Source organism: Caloenas nicobarica, chromosome 4 (assembly GCF_036013445.1).
Source record: "Caloenas nicobarica isolate bCalNic1 chromosome 4, bCalNic1.hap1, whole genome shotgun sequence".
NCBI classification, from domain to species: domain Eukaryota; kingdom Metazoa; phylum Chordata; class Aves; order Columbiformes; family Columbidae; genus Caloenas; species Caloenas nicobarica.
The window spans coordinates 69,717,074-69,731,413 of record NC_088248.1 but is presented as its reverse complement, the minus strand read 5'-3'; the positions used below and the strand labels follow the sequence as shown (position 1 = coordinate 69,731,413).

At 38.0% G+C, this 14,340-nt stretch overlaps 1 protein-coding gene across 2 annotated transcripts in view; it reads left to right on the top strand.

The window, feature by feature from the left end:
* Window positions 1–14,340, top strand: part of FAM193A (family with sequence similarity 193 member A) — a 76,969-nt gene that overhangs the window by 45,286 nt on the left and 17,343 nt on the right. The window contains exons 8-14 of one of the 2 annotated variants that reach the window (XM_065633466.1): window positions 1,900–2,044; window positions 6,842–6,919; window positions 8,136–8,213; window positions 8,508–8,620; window positions 8,773–9,015; window positions 10,969–11,122; window positions 11,224–11,403. In XM_065633466.1, coding sequence (XP_065489538.1) covers window positions 1,900–2,044; window positions 6,842–6,919; window positions 8,136–8,213; window positions 8,508–8,620; window positions 8,773–9,015; window positions 10,969–11,122; window positions 11,224–11,403 — 991 coding nt within the window. The remainder of the gene's footprint in view (window positions 1–1,899; window positions 2,045–6,841; window positions 6,920–8,135; window positions 8,214–8,507; window positions 8,621–8,772; window positions 9,016–10,968; window positions 11,123–11,223; window positions 11,404–14,340) is intronic. The other variant, XM_065633465.1, reaches the window with a different exon arrangement.

Here is a 14,340-nt window from a genome sequence, read left to right as displayed (position 1 = left end):
TAAGAACCTCATCTATATGCCTGTGCGCCTTCAGTTAAATGCTGGTGCCCAAATAATTTTGGGTTCCTGATCCAGGTGTGGAGGCATACAATAGGATGCATGTCAGCAGGTATGCCTTGGAAGATTTGGCTACTGTAAAGTAAAATTCTTGTTAATTTTATATATGTGTGATGCTTTTTATTACCTTTTTTGTACTGCAGTTCAGGAATATATTCTACCTCTGTTTACAGGACTGAAATGTTGCCTAGACTTGTTTCTTTATACTTGCCTTAGGGGTGAAAGTGTATTTACTAGTATCATGTTAAGCTTTACTCAAGGGTCATAATAAAAATTGAAAGTGTAAATGCTGTTGCATTGCTAAGCTAAATTTTTAACATTTAAGTTCTTTTGCTTCTAACTTGAGAGCTTATTTAAAAAAGGTTTTGTACACATCTGCTGTTTGAAAGAATAGTGCTACTCAGCAGCAGTTAGGAGAACAAATTCTTGACTTCTGTGCAGGAGGGATCAGAAATTCACATAACTGCATAATACTGGAAACACAGGCTTCAAGAAAAATAGTAAATCACGATCTAGTAACAGGAATTGACAGTGTTTGCGCTGACCGTGAGGAGGTGTTGCATCCTAAAGTCCTTGTATCCCTTTAAACTGTGTTTTGTACTCTACCAAGCGTGAATTTCTCAGGTTTCTTTATGTGCAGAATTGCTTCTGCACGCTTCTAAAGTGCTTGCGTTGCAGGTTCTGGTCAAAATCAACAAAATAAAACAAACTTGGATTTATTGGCGAAGTCATGCTAACAGCTGTAACTTAATGCTTACTGAATTGTCTGTTTGCTCAGCTCTTTATTATATTTAATTGCCACAATGGTAGGCAGGACTCTGTAGTTCTTAGGTTGGGTTAGCAGCCTGTTGCAATAGAAATCTGTAACAAACTTCTCTGAAATGTTGGAACTGGCCTTAAACAAATTCAAGCATCAAATACTTGATATTTGGTTTTTTTGTTGTTGCTGGGTTTGACTCACCATATCTGTGCCTAATTAACTACCAATCAGTTTGCTCTTAATTACTAAGTAGGAGAAATGTTGAAAAGCTTTGGTTTATTTCTGTCAATTACAGGTCATTAAAATTCGATGTGCTTTAAACACACAGTCGAATAGAATTTTGTCTTTCTATTGATATCTGAAGTCAAGATTTCTGGAGTTTGCTTATTTACTGAAGAATCGTCTAATAGATTTTTAAAGGAATTCGTTTCAGAAAAATGTAGTAGTAGTAAGGGAGGTAAATCTGCCTCATATTTCTGGGGCTCCTCACAGAGATGTTCATCAGTGAACAGCAGAACCACATTTTGAATGTGATGCTGCTCAAGTGACAGTCGATCAGTGCAAGCAACCAAATTATCTCCCTTGCCTCATTCTCCAGCACTTCTTCCAGCTGGAGCTCCAACTTGTCTAGTCATCTTTTCAGCATTGATCATGAGAGTTCTGATCAACAAGCTTCTGGCTTTATTTTTACTATATAGCTCTTCAGTAAATAGTCAACATATATATTTAGCCCGTGGAATTTGGAAGGATAAATATATCAAGCAACAAAATTTCAATAAATATGGCTTGGTAGGTTTGACATCTGGTTGCTTGTGGGAAAGAGGCTCTAGAAATGTTGCACTTCCCACGTTCTTGCTATTGTTGGTTACAGAACATTGGAACAAGCAGTTGTTGGATATTTTTTGAAAAATGACAAAAAATACCCATTTTTGGGATACAAGCAGCTACGTGGGCCTAGGTATATCAGTAAATGCACTTTAACAACACTTTTTTGGCTGGCAGAACTTAAAAAAAATCACGCTTTGATTATTTTTTTTTCAGTGAAATGTCTCTTCTATAACAAGTGCTATTTGAACTTTCAGGCTTGGAACAACACATGATTCCTGTAGTGAAGACATGTACAGTACCTTGCTACAAAGGTACCATCAGCTGGAGCAGGAAATGGGTCAAGTTGCTGAAGCTTGGCTGGAATGCCAGAAAAGAATAGATGATTATGTTGATGAACAGGTAAGAATCATGTGAAGAGTCGCAAGACTGATTACGTAGGGAGCAGCCCATGCAAGTGGAGAAACTCCAATGGAGTTTCTGTGGTGTTTTTATCCAGAGCTTTGAAGCAACAAAGTATAATGTTTTTCATTGATGTCTGTATTTAAGAATAAAAAAAGAACACTAACATACCAATATGTAATGGTGATTGTCCAGAAACATCTTCAAATTGTTGAAGCAGATGATTGTGTCATTGTTTAGAGATGGTCTTTGAACATGTTTGAATTACTTTAGCCTGTAAATTACCCATAGTGCAGTAAACTGAAACTTTGTTTTGTAGATGTCACTAGGAAAAGCAAAAAACCAAAACCCACCTCATAAAAACCCCTAAGCTTCCAAAATAATAGTGGCATAAAATGAAATTCAGAGGAAGAGATTGCTTTTAAAAACTATTGTGTGTTGCAGTGTGGTGATGACCTTTGTACAGCTGTCAACATCAGAACTCCAGAGTCTCCCTGCATAAATATTTGAGACCTCTCAAGTGATCCTTTTTTAATTAAGTGTATGTTCTGACAGCTGATTATTCTGAGTGTGTGCTACATTTCAGAAAATAATCACATTGTTGTGCTGACTCCTACATTGTCAAGAGCTTAATTTTCAGAAAAACAACTGTTTATTTTGCAAGTGGTTGTTTAAACTCTTCCGAAATTGCCCAGGTGCGTTTTGTCTCATGTCCAAAGAACTTGAATTTTTTAAAAACACCTCAGGATAAGGCTTTGAATACTGTTTCGTTCAATCTTAAGTACACTAGAAGAAAGAAGATGTATTGAAATAATTGAAGGTAAAGAATTTTATAGAACTTTTCTTGTATTTTGAAGTTTTATGAACATTAGGAATAGGGAGATCAAATTTGAGATTTAGCAATGCTGTGTTACTCCTATAGATAACAAACATATTTTATTCACTGTAAATGTCTTCAGAAGCTGTTCCCTCTGATAAAGATTTAAGTGCACTTTTACCATTAATTCCGGTACCTTTGAGATGGAGACAGGGCATAACTAGTTTTGGTTTTTGAGATTGGTTTATATTTGGGGTCTGCATCTGTGAGCTGTCAGTTAACAAAGTTTTCTCTTGGTCTGACTGTGTGTGTGCACCTAGATATTTGATGACAGCTCAGTAAATTTTCATCGTCTCACATGTGCTAGTAGAAGTCATTTTCTCCATGCTGCCAGTGCGTTGTGGCGGTCTCATACTGCCTCTCCAGTAAGAAAGGGAGCCCAGTTCAATTCTCATCATTCACTTATTTTTCCAAAACATGGAATTTCTGTAGAGTCACATTCGTATCAGACTTCTGACTTGGCTGATCTGCACCACTTCAAAATCAACTCTTAACTGATTTTTCTGTATTTCTCATTATCAACTGACCATGCAACTGCCACAAGTACTGTCATATAGCATTTTTTTTATCTGCTCAGTCAAGCCTGTATCTTGATGCAAACAGAAACCCTTATTTTTTGGGAAACTTGAAATGATGACTTCTGATTTCCTAATTATGAAAAAAAAACCTGCAGGGGAGTGTGTAGGGGAAGCAATTTTAAAACTTTAACCATCAAATTTTAAAGGAGATATTGATATTTATATTGGTGTTTATATTTAGAAAAAACATTTTTACAATTGCTCCTTAGGCCCTTTGTTGGTGATAACCTGTGATTATACTCTCTTGGTCAAAACCACACTCAGTATGACCACTTTATCTATGGATCTTAACAGTTAGTGCATGTTGGTTATTTGCTACCCCTTGGCTTAGCAAAATTGTGAGGTTTTATTGCTAGTGTATCAAAGGTTAGAATACAGACCATCACAGAGGAAAACTTCAGAGTGGTTCTTATTTATCTGCTATGGAGCTATACCCAAAATTTTAGACGGGGCATCAGCAGAGAGAATTCATGGACCCTGCACTACTGTATGTTATGTTACTTGTTCTTGGAAACAAAAAGTTACTAACTTTTGCAAGCAATACAAATAGTACACTTTTTTTAAAGACTATGTAAGACAGCTGTGTAATGCATAGACACGGAACTTAATGCACTACTATACTGTGTATGTACACTGTAATAAAATTAGAATAAGGATGTGTTTATATCAGCACCTGTGTTCATCTCATGTTAAATCCGAGAAAGATGTTTAGGAGAGTACAGGAGAGTTTAAATGTATGCAGCCTGTACCTCCAAATCCTGTTTTTCTTACCAAATTTAGACTACATTTAACTTGGGAGGTCCTAAATATAGCTGGATCATTCCTATAGTGATGGCCAGGTAGATGTATGTACTTTGTCTGAAAGTGTTGTGTTTTTTTGTTTGTGTGTGTGTTTGTTTGTTTTTACTGCTGGCTCCCACAAAGAAAGGAAAACAGGAATGCAAACAGGAATGCCTTTGCCCAGCTCCACAAGAGCCCAGGGAGAGCTGCTTATGTGTCTTTCTATGGTCATTTGTGGTTTTTTGGTTTTGTTTTGGTTTTTTACAGTCTCGGTCAACACAATAGAAAAAATAATACTGTATGGGCATAATGGTTTTCTGCCTTTATGGCATCCGTATAAATAATTGAAACACTCACTATTTTTGAGTGTGGAGACTTTGTCATAAGAGGAATTATTTTTATTATTTCTAGTGAAACAGGCTAGGAAAATAGGTTGGATTAACAGGTAGAATTTGGGGTGCTCAAATGTGCTATTCACATTTGATGGAATTTAACATTTAGAAGAAATGGGTGTCCTGTGATGTATGAACATCAGCGTTCTCACAGGTGATCGAGTGGTATGTATCAGTTCTGACTAAACTGGTGGCTTTGTTTCATGATTAAGTCTGTTTCAGAATGGGAAAATATTTGTTCACCTCTCTGTCTCACTTTACCACGTGTTGTCTGTTTAGATCTCCAATACTTTTTAGCCTCAAATAAACAGGGAGGAGGGTGGCACTCGGCCTCTCCATTGGGCAGCAGTGGCAGCGTATTCATTGCAGATGTGCAAGATTGAAGTGTAAATTTTTTCCTTTGGATGGCATTTGAATTTATCTCCCACTCCCTAGCAGAAGTCTTAGGCATGAATCATGTGGTTTGTATTGCAGCTGCTGTGCTATGCTGAAATAAATATCCATTGGGGAAAAGAAAGGGGAGAAAAGTTATTTCTCATTGTTTCTGGAATTAATAACTGAAGATACTTTCAGATATGGGGTACTGGAATGGCTGCAAAGTTGGAAGTAGGGAAACTTTCACTTCAGTCCCTGTTTCCATTAATAGTGAAGAGCATCAAGACTTAAACTGTGCTGGTTTCCTTGGCAGTTTCTTGGCAGGCTGGAGTAGGCAGCTCCCAGTTAATGCACTGCCTGTTTTAAACTTCATTCTTTGGCACTGAGGTCTTCTCTTACAATGTATAGCAAATATAAGTGCCTGTCTCTGGTGCTGAGGACTCAGCTGGGTGACAGGGCACTCGAACCAGTGAGTGGTGCTGGGTTTGAATACATTGATAGCTCAGGGCTGCTCAGAGGCCGATAGTACAGCCAGGATGGAATTTCTGAGGTTCTTGGCCGCAGGCTCTGCAGTACCTTTTAATGAGCCTAAGAAATGGTTCAAGAATATTTTGTACATACTGTTTTTTTCAAAAACCACAAATACACATGATAAACTCCTTTTTCGGTGTTGGTGTAACCTTGCTGGAGCAAGGGAAATCAAAATCCACAGTAGTAATTAGACTTATATGCTGCCGATTCTTTCAGAAATTCATTAGGCAAAACTTTACTGCTTAATACTGTTTCAAATCCCCAGCTTTCATTTTCCCAAGTTAAATAATGATAATAGCAATAATACACTTAGTTTAATAGTAGAACTTTAGACATTTGATCAAGTATGAATTTCTGGAGGCAATAGTTTTGAAGAAAAAAGGTTGATAGTGGTATAACCTACTGGACTTTAGCTCACTAACATATCTTTATGAAGCATTTTGTTATATTCTGTAAGGTGTTAGGGTTTTTTTTATTAATTAGACAAAAAAAATGTAAAAGATAACCTAGATAATTGTTTTTCCTCACTGATGAACTAGTGCTCTAAAAATGTTGCAAAGTACAACAGGAGAAGCTTTGCTCTGCGTTTTGCTGTGTTTAAAGTTCGTGGAAGTTTTTGCATTCTGTCAGAGTGAATTTATTTACTAAATCAGAAAAATGTCATTTGTGTACAAAAGGTTACAGGCTCTATATGGATTTACAGTTATATGATTCAGGGACTAGCAATTATAAAATATTTGTCCAGGCTTAGATAAATCATGGGCATGAAATCCATTGACAAATAAAAGTGATAAATAGTGTCGGTGTAGATCACTACTTAATTTTCTTTACTCTTCTAATTTTTTTTACTCTTTGGGTGATTAGTCCCACATGTGGCACATCAGAGTTTGTACTTGAGCCTGTGTTGAGACCTTGCAGAAAGTCCTGTATCTCTAGATTTTAGTGGATCTGACATGTTGAGAATTTAATGCCAATCACATTTTATTGAAAATGCTGTGAAATATTTAAGGAAAAGAAATATTAACAGAAGGAATAACAGCGGAAAAATCAGACTGAAAAATAGTGTAAATGAATATAAAAATCTTATGTTTAAGTGATTCAAATCAGATGATTAGCAAATAAAGTACACTTCATTTTGACTGAATATGTATGTACATTCAAAGTAACACAGACAAGCTGAGTTTAATGAAACAGATATACCACGTGACCACAGTACAGGAGTTCTCTGATTCAATCAGTGAGTTTTTGTTAAATTCTATTTTAGATGGCAATGAAAGCAAAACAACGCATGCTGAAGGAAGACTGGGAATTTTTTAAACAGAGACGTTTTATTGAAGAGCAGGTAGGAATTTTTTTTATACCTTACTAAGTTATACTGATGTTTAGTGTATATTTGTAAAATGAGAACATATAAGTGTAGTATATCGTATTAGTTTACATGATCCAATTCTGCAACTGTTGCAGGCATGAAATTTGGTCAGCTAAAATACAGAAAAGCAAGATTTAATAAGAGTATGTAGTAGTATGTAATCTCATACTACAAGGTGCAAATCTAAGTACCATAGTCTTAGGATTGGTTACCAGGTGTTAAAATTCTTTATACAACAAAAGGGGCGTTTCTGATGCCTTTAGAGTGGAATCCAACACACACAGCCAATACATTGAGTGTGGGACTGCTTCGATGTACGCGATAGGGAATATTGTGTTCGAGAGTTTAACAAATTCCCTCGTGTGTGCAGAGCTGGGGAGCAGGAGCCATGGCAGCAGGGCAGATGATCGCATCTCTTATGGCTCTGGAGGTGGCTCCTCCGTGTGTTTTGTGGGGAAAAGGCTGAGCAGAACCGTCTGCCTTCTTTAAGATGTAGCCAAATGGGGCCTGTAGAAGTTCCTACGTTACTATAAAACTATCTCCTGTTTAAGAGACACCACTCTCCACTGTAGCCTAGAAGTGTTCAAGTCGCTCATGCTTTCCGTAAGAGTACAGAGTGACCCCGCTAGAGTCAAGGCTGGATTGGGAACTCTCCGTTCTGGTACCGCTGTGCAGGAAGAAATGCTGGTCATGAGCCAGAGAAGGAGAGAGTATGACAGTACATTTTAATAAACTTAATCTTAAATTGGCAATGTCTCAAAGCAGTCATCAGTAAGTACTTCTTCCTATAAGGAACATAAGCCTGTGTTATCCATGTCTTTGGAACATCTGGTAAACAGGGCTTCTCAGAGGACTTGAAGAATCCTCGTTTTCCTTGATCCTAATTGGGCTTAAGTGAGCTGTAAGCCTGTGGCTGCTTAGGTAAGGAGCAGCATCTACAGAAGTGGAAGCTTAGGCATATCCTTATTTAACCAAAGGTTTGTAGGTATCTAATGAAATTAGGTACTTTCGGGATTATGCTGCTGCCAGGTGTAAGTTATTTGGATTGTATTTTTTCACTAATACAATTAAGTCCTGTGTTGGGCAGCTGCTTTGTTCTTGAAACTATCCCATTGTGGCTACAGAATTAGCCCTAATTCTTTTCTGCAAGCTAAGGGTGAGTTTGAATTCTTTCTCCATTTGTCAGCAGTGTCCTTTTGTGCATACCATGAAACAAGACAAGAACTACTCAAGTTCAGAGTGCGTCAGCAGAAGTACCATGCAAGATGCACATACAAATCAGTCAAGGAGATGGACTTGGCCACTTTACTGTTTCATAGTAGAAACACACTTTCTTTGAAGAGTTTCAGTGCCAAATGTTTGTTGTTTGTAACTTTGAACTTCTTCTTTTTTTCACTCATGATCAAAACACCACCTTCATGAAATTATTGTGAATGCTTCTTTTAAAAATATTTTACCTAAAGAATCTTTTTGATTATGTAATTTGTTAATCATGATGTGCCATTGAATTGTTAATTAGAAACTTGCACTACTAAAACACCGCCTTTATAATTTACTTCAGCTTAATAACAAGAAAGCACTAGCTGGGGAGAACAACTTCACAGACACAATGAGACACATGCTGTCATCACGTTTGAGCATGCCTGACTGTCCCAACTGTAATTATAGAAGAAGGTGAGCTGATGTTTTTAATATGAAATCATAACAAATCATTAATTTCTTGTATAAGGAAAAATGAAACACATTATTGGAACAAAGTGCAGTTACTTTAAATGAATGCTACTTAAACCAGGTCACAAAAATCTGTAATCTTAATTCTTGAACAGATGTACTTGTGATGACTGCAGCCTTTCACATATTTTAACGTGTGGCATCATGGATTCTCCTATAACGGATGATATCCACATTAACCAGTTACCACTACAAATTGATTCTGCTCCGGATTATCTATCTGAGATCCGCCCACCCAGTATGTCTTCAGCAAGTTCAGGATCAGGTTCCAGCTCGCCTATTACAATTCAGCAACATCCCAGACTGATTCTTGCAGATAACGGTTCTGCACCAACATTGTAAGTTCTTTTTTTCTATTTTTAAATTTTGTAGTGAATTGAACTTAAGCAGGCAAGTTGCATGGGTTGACTATTACTACGTAATTCTAGTTTTGCCGCAGAAAATTCTATAATATCAATCGTGTGTTCAACAGACCACAACTCCAGTGCTGTATGTTGTGCAAACATGAAGAAAACCAGCTCGTATAGTTCTTAAAAGTTCTGAAGACCTTGGCTTAACAGTATAGCTAGAACTGTGTGTAGTATGTACTTTCCTGCTTTGAGATTACAAGGACATCAGATACTGATCTGTGTTAGAGCATTGTTTAAAAATGTCCCATTTTCTTAGACTGAGAAAGGGAACAGGTGATCTTTGAGGAATGGTCATTTCATATGAATCAGTTTAGTTCAAAAAAAGCCTTTATTAGGAGGCTTTTAGGGTTGTTGAAGTTGTGTTAACTCAAGCCTTGCATCCAAAATCATTGTCCCTGTCAGAAGTATCTGCCACCCTGTTTTATTCAGATCACAATGACCCTCAGATTTGAGGCATTAGTCTAACGGTAGACCTCTGCCTATTCCATAATTCAGGGTTAAAACTGCTTGGTAGGCTGTCTTCTGTATGTGCTTAGGGTACAGCTAACCAGCAAGTCTCCTCTGCCATGTGATGTTCTGAAGGAATATTTTAAAATACCTGATTTCAGTACTGGCGAGAACACTAATGAAATTCCTGTTGTTGGTACAGCCAAGAGAATTGGCATTAGCACTGTTAGTGTGGTGTGATGAACGGGGACAGTGCAGATGTGCGGGATGTTTCTGAGGAATATCACTTCACGAGGTTTAATTTCATTTAAACGTTTACCTTTACATCTGCTACCATCAATGGTTTAATCTTCCCTAACAGGACTCCAGTTTCTGAACCCATTTGGGAAGTGCTTGAAAACCGATTATGTGGCAGTATATTCAGCTACATATTCTTAAATGTGTGGTTTGCAATTTCTGTGAACTCTAGTTAGTTTTGGTGCTGAAATGTCCAAAATTGTTCAATTTGTCTCTTCAGAAGCAAGTTCAGTTGAATTCAAGTATTATTTACTGTAAGAAGCCTATTTCTAGGGAAATACCACTGCTCCTTGGGGAAGAGCCATTTTATGTCTCATAATATCTGCCGTGTGTTATTTCCTTGTTGCACACTTGAAATACGCCTAATAGTGCCATCATGTAATTAAATTTTGGCGCAGTATCTCATGGAATGCAAAAAGATAAAGTGCACAGTTTAGGAGCTCTTTTAAGAGCTCTGGATTGCTGTAGAAACATGAACTAACCAATCTTTGCAACACTTCCCTGGAGCGGGTAATTAAACATTCGTGTTCTTTTACTACCTGTCTGCACAGAATAAAATTCCATTAAGTATTTTAGAGCAGATTCTGAAAAGCACATAGACGTGGGGTTGTCTAGGAGCTAATTGCTATTGAGAAATTCAAAAGTTAGTGTGATGTGTTCAGTGTTCCCTACTTAGTGTTACTGGTTTGACATTTAATGTACGGAAAAACTTGGATTTTATATTGTACTTTTTTCCACTTCACACTTTCTGTGAGGGAAATCATTGACATAAGGTTTATTCATCCAGCTAAAGGTCATCTATATCCTGTCATTATTAATTTGCTAGACTCTTGGTCAGAAAACAGTAGTGGAAAAGTACTTTACACAGAAGTAGCAGAGAATCTTATTTTCAATGCAGTCTGTTGTTCAGACATGCAGCTACTCTATTCAGTAGGATTATATGGCAGGTTGCTTGATTTTTCCTTGCTTGAAAAAATAAGTTCAGTTAAACAACTTGGAAGACAACCCTTTGACTCCTAACTGGAACATTTATACAAGGGATGCCCTCAACTTTATTTCATTTTGGTGTTCTACCTGCTTTCACAGTAACTGAGCTTACCAGGTGCTGCGATTTATCTAAGCCTCTTTTCCCCTCAGTGGTAGTGATGATGAAGATGTTGCACCATTATCAGCAAAATTTGCTGATATCTACCCACTGAATAATTACGACGATGCAGAGGTGGTAGCCAACATGAATGGAATTCACAGTGAGCTAAATGGCGGAGGTGAAAACATGGCACTGAAAGATGAGGTACAGCATTTACAGTGTCACATCTTTTTCTGGCGGTTGGGTGTTCTCGCTGGAGAAAGACCCGTCTTTCACCCCTAAGTTAATGAGTTAATGTTGTCCAGTCCCCTCAGGTGAGCAGTACCAGCAGCAGTTCCTCAGAAGCAGATGATGAAGAAGCGGATGGGGAGAGCAGTGGTGAACCACCAGGGACTCAAAAGGAAGAAATGTCTCTAGGAAAAAGGGCATTAAGGAAAGATGAAGCAAAAATGGATAGTCCACCGCCGTCTTACCCCAGTCAGCAGGTATAGTAATCTGAAAGAAAGCCTTGCACTAAACTAACTCTTTAAATGTAGCTGCTTGAATGATAATACATTTGCATCTTCAGTTAAATATTTACTTTTAATATACTAAGTTATCAGTAGCTAGGTATGATATCTAAAATATTTTTCAACTGATCGTATGTTGTCATGGCTAGTATCTTCCTTTAGTCAAAATCTGGAGTCGTTAGTTATATTAAAGGAGGCTTCAGTAAAAGGGTGAAAAATATTTATTCCTGCCTGTATGAGTGAGAAACAGAAGCTAAGAAGCATTTCTGCTTGGAAATTCGATCTCGTTCTGTGTTAAAGGTTAATATTAAGTTGTTTGAAATTAATTGAGGAGGTAGGGAGAATTGATGCATGTACTCAATTAGCAGGCACATAATACTACATCTGAGAACTAACTTTCCCTGTTGAAACCCTGTGTAGTTAAATCCATTGCATGACTATGGCTATGAGTCTTGGGGCAGTTGATGGGGTTTTGGTTGTATGTGTGTGGCTTTGATTTTTTAATAGTTTAAGATTATTAAGCTTTTTGTTGTAAGATCACCAAACCACCCAGAGAACGAAGCCGAGAGTATCTGCCCAGCAGGTCTTGGTGTCTGGTGTAACAGCTGAGCACCAAAGCAAAGCATCCAATGGACTTGTCTTTGTGGCTGTGTGGCTTTTAATCTGAGTTACCCTGCAGCTCCAGCACGGGCCCGCTGCTTTTAGAGAGAACACAGCAGTCACTTTTGTTGCTTATTGTACAAAAGAAGCCACATCAGAGGGGGCACCTTTGCGAGCTCAGGCAGTGGTCAGGTGGGAACTCCCATCGGATGTTCCCCTGTGGTTAGGGTGTTTGTAAGGCCTTCCACTGGAAGTATTTTTGTACGTTTTAAGAGTATTAAGCTACTTTTCTTTCAGTGAGTATATCAAGATTTTTTTTCTGTATATGGCTGACCAATGGCATAATACTCATATTGACTGAGACCTCTCTCAAGCTAGTTTGAAACTGGTGAACAGATTCAGCATTTGTTGTGGAAAATCAAATGAGATTATGTAAGTCTGCTTGCTTTAGGGAAGCAAATTAAAATGCAGGATTAAAAGGCAGATTTAACCTTTTTCTTTTTTGTTTTTCTTGTAAGGCAAATAATTTTCTCAGAATTATTCTGAGGAACTCCTAATGACTTCTTTTTAAGCCTGATTTTTCTAATGAGAGTTGAGTATCTACCTTGTAACACTGCATTCAAGTGATTGATTTCACTGGTACATGTCATGTGCATTTGCGATATTTTAGCATTACCTGTTGGGGTTGCTCGTTTACTCGGTATCATTATTCCTCTTTGGTTTCCTTTTCATGCTCAGTATCCAAATGTTTGTCCAAATGTGATTATGAATCTCACCATATTGTTTGACGCATTTTTTTCCATTTTCACTTATTAGTAGATTAGTATTGGTTTCTTGATAATACTGATTTTTTTGTTTACTAAGAAAGTTATTTTTTCCTCTTTAGACACCTAATTAATTCATTGTATTTGGTTTATGAAATCTTTGGTTGTTAAAATATACCTTGTGTCAAAGGCTATAATGCTTTTAAATGATAATGAAGAGTTATTTGTTTCTGAAGGAAGGCATATTTAAGGAGAATAACACCTGTCAACTCTTTTTTGGAAGTCCAAGTTAGCTAATGTTGGTTTTTGGAAAAACGCGTGCTGCCACGTTGCTGTGGAAGAAATAGCAGTTGGGAAGTGTTCCTGGTATTGCTTCTGGTAAAGTTATCTTCCAGTGAGATGTCAGATGACAGTGGCAGGAAGAAGTACTGACCTGAGAGAGGGAAATGGAGCTGCTCTTCCCTGGGCTGCTTTTCTTCCAAAGTCTTGAATCCTTTTGAGACAACAGAGGCTAATGATACCTTGAGATCAGTAAAAGGTTCTAAGAAGGCATGGATTTCTTATGGTTGATGTGATTGTGAAGTTTTTTGAGGCAAATGTCTGGTTCACACAATCGGAACAGTTGAGTTTGGAAGGGACATCTGCAGATAGTTTAGGCCAGCCTTCCCGCCCAAAGCAAGGTCATCTGAAGAAGATTGCTCAGCACTTGGCTGGTCGGGTTTTCTGTATCACCACGGATGGCGGCTCCAGAACTGCTATGGGTAACACATTCCAGTGTTCGGCCACTCTCACAAATAAATAAATGCTTTAAGCTTGAGTGGAATTTCTGTATTTCAGTCTGTGCCCATTTCCTCTTGTCCTTTCATGGAATGCCACCAAGCAGAATCTGGCTCTGTCCCCTTGCTCTCCTCTTCCCTGCCTGGTCAGGGGACACACACTGATAAGATCCCCCAAGTCTTCCCTCTGAAGGCTGGACAGTCCCAGCTCTCTCAGCCTCACCTTGCATGACATGCTCCAAGGCCTAAATCATCTTTGTGGTCACTCACTGAACTCACTCCAGTAGGTCCATGTCTATCTTACTGGGAAGCCCAGAACTGGCCCCAGTACTCCCGGTGTCGCACCAGTGCTGAGCAGGGGGAAGGATCACTTGCCTTGACGTGCCGGCAGTGCTCTGCCCAGTACAGCTCAGGACTACTTCCAACTTCATCAGCTGACAACCCTTATTGCTACTTGTTACACATACTGCTTTTCTATATGCTTGGAAAATTGCAGAAAATAATAATCCAGTTTGATTTTTATAGTGGGGTAATTTATTTTTTATAGCGTGGTAATTAATCAAATGCTGTTCAGGTTCCTATTGCTATCTGTCCTTGATTATCTGTGTCAGTATGTCACTTGTGAATGATACATTAAAATATGTGTGCTATGAAATACCGTCAATTTTTAGGGCATTCTTTTCTTAACTAAGATAAGGATTCCTCCATTAGTGCTTTTACTTCACTATGAGGTTTTTTCTGTTGGTATTAGATAAAAGAATTCTGTGGCTGCT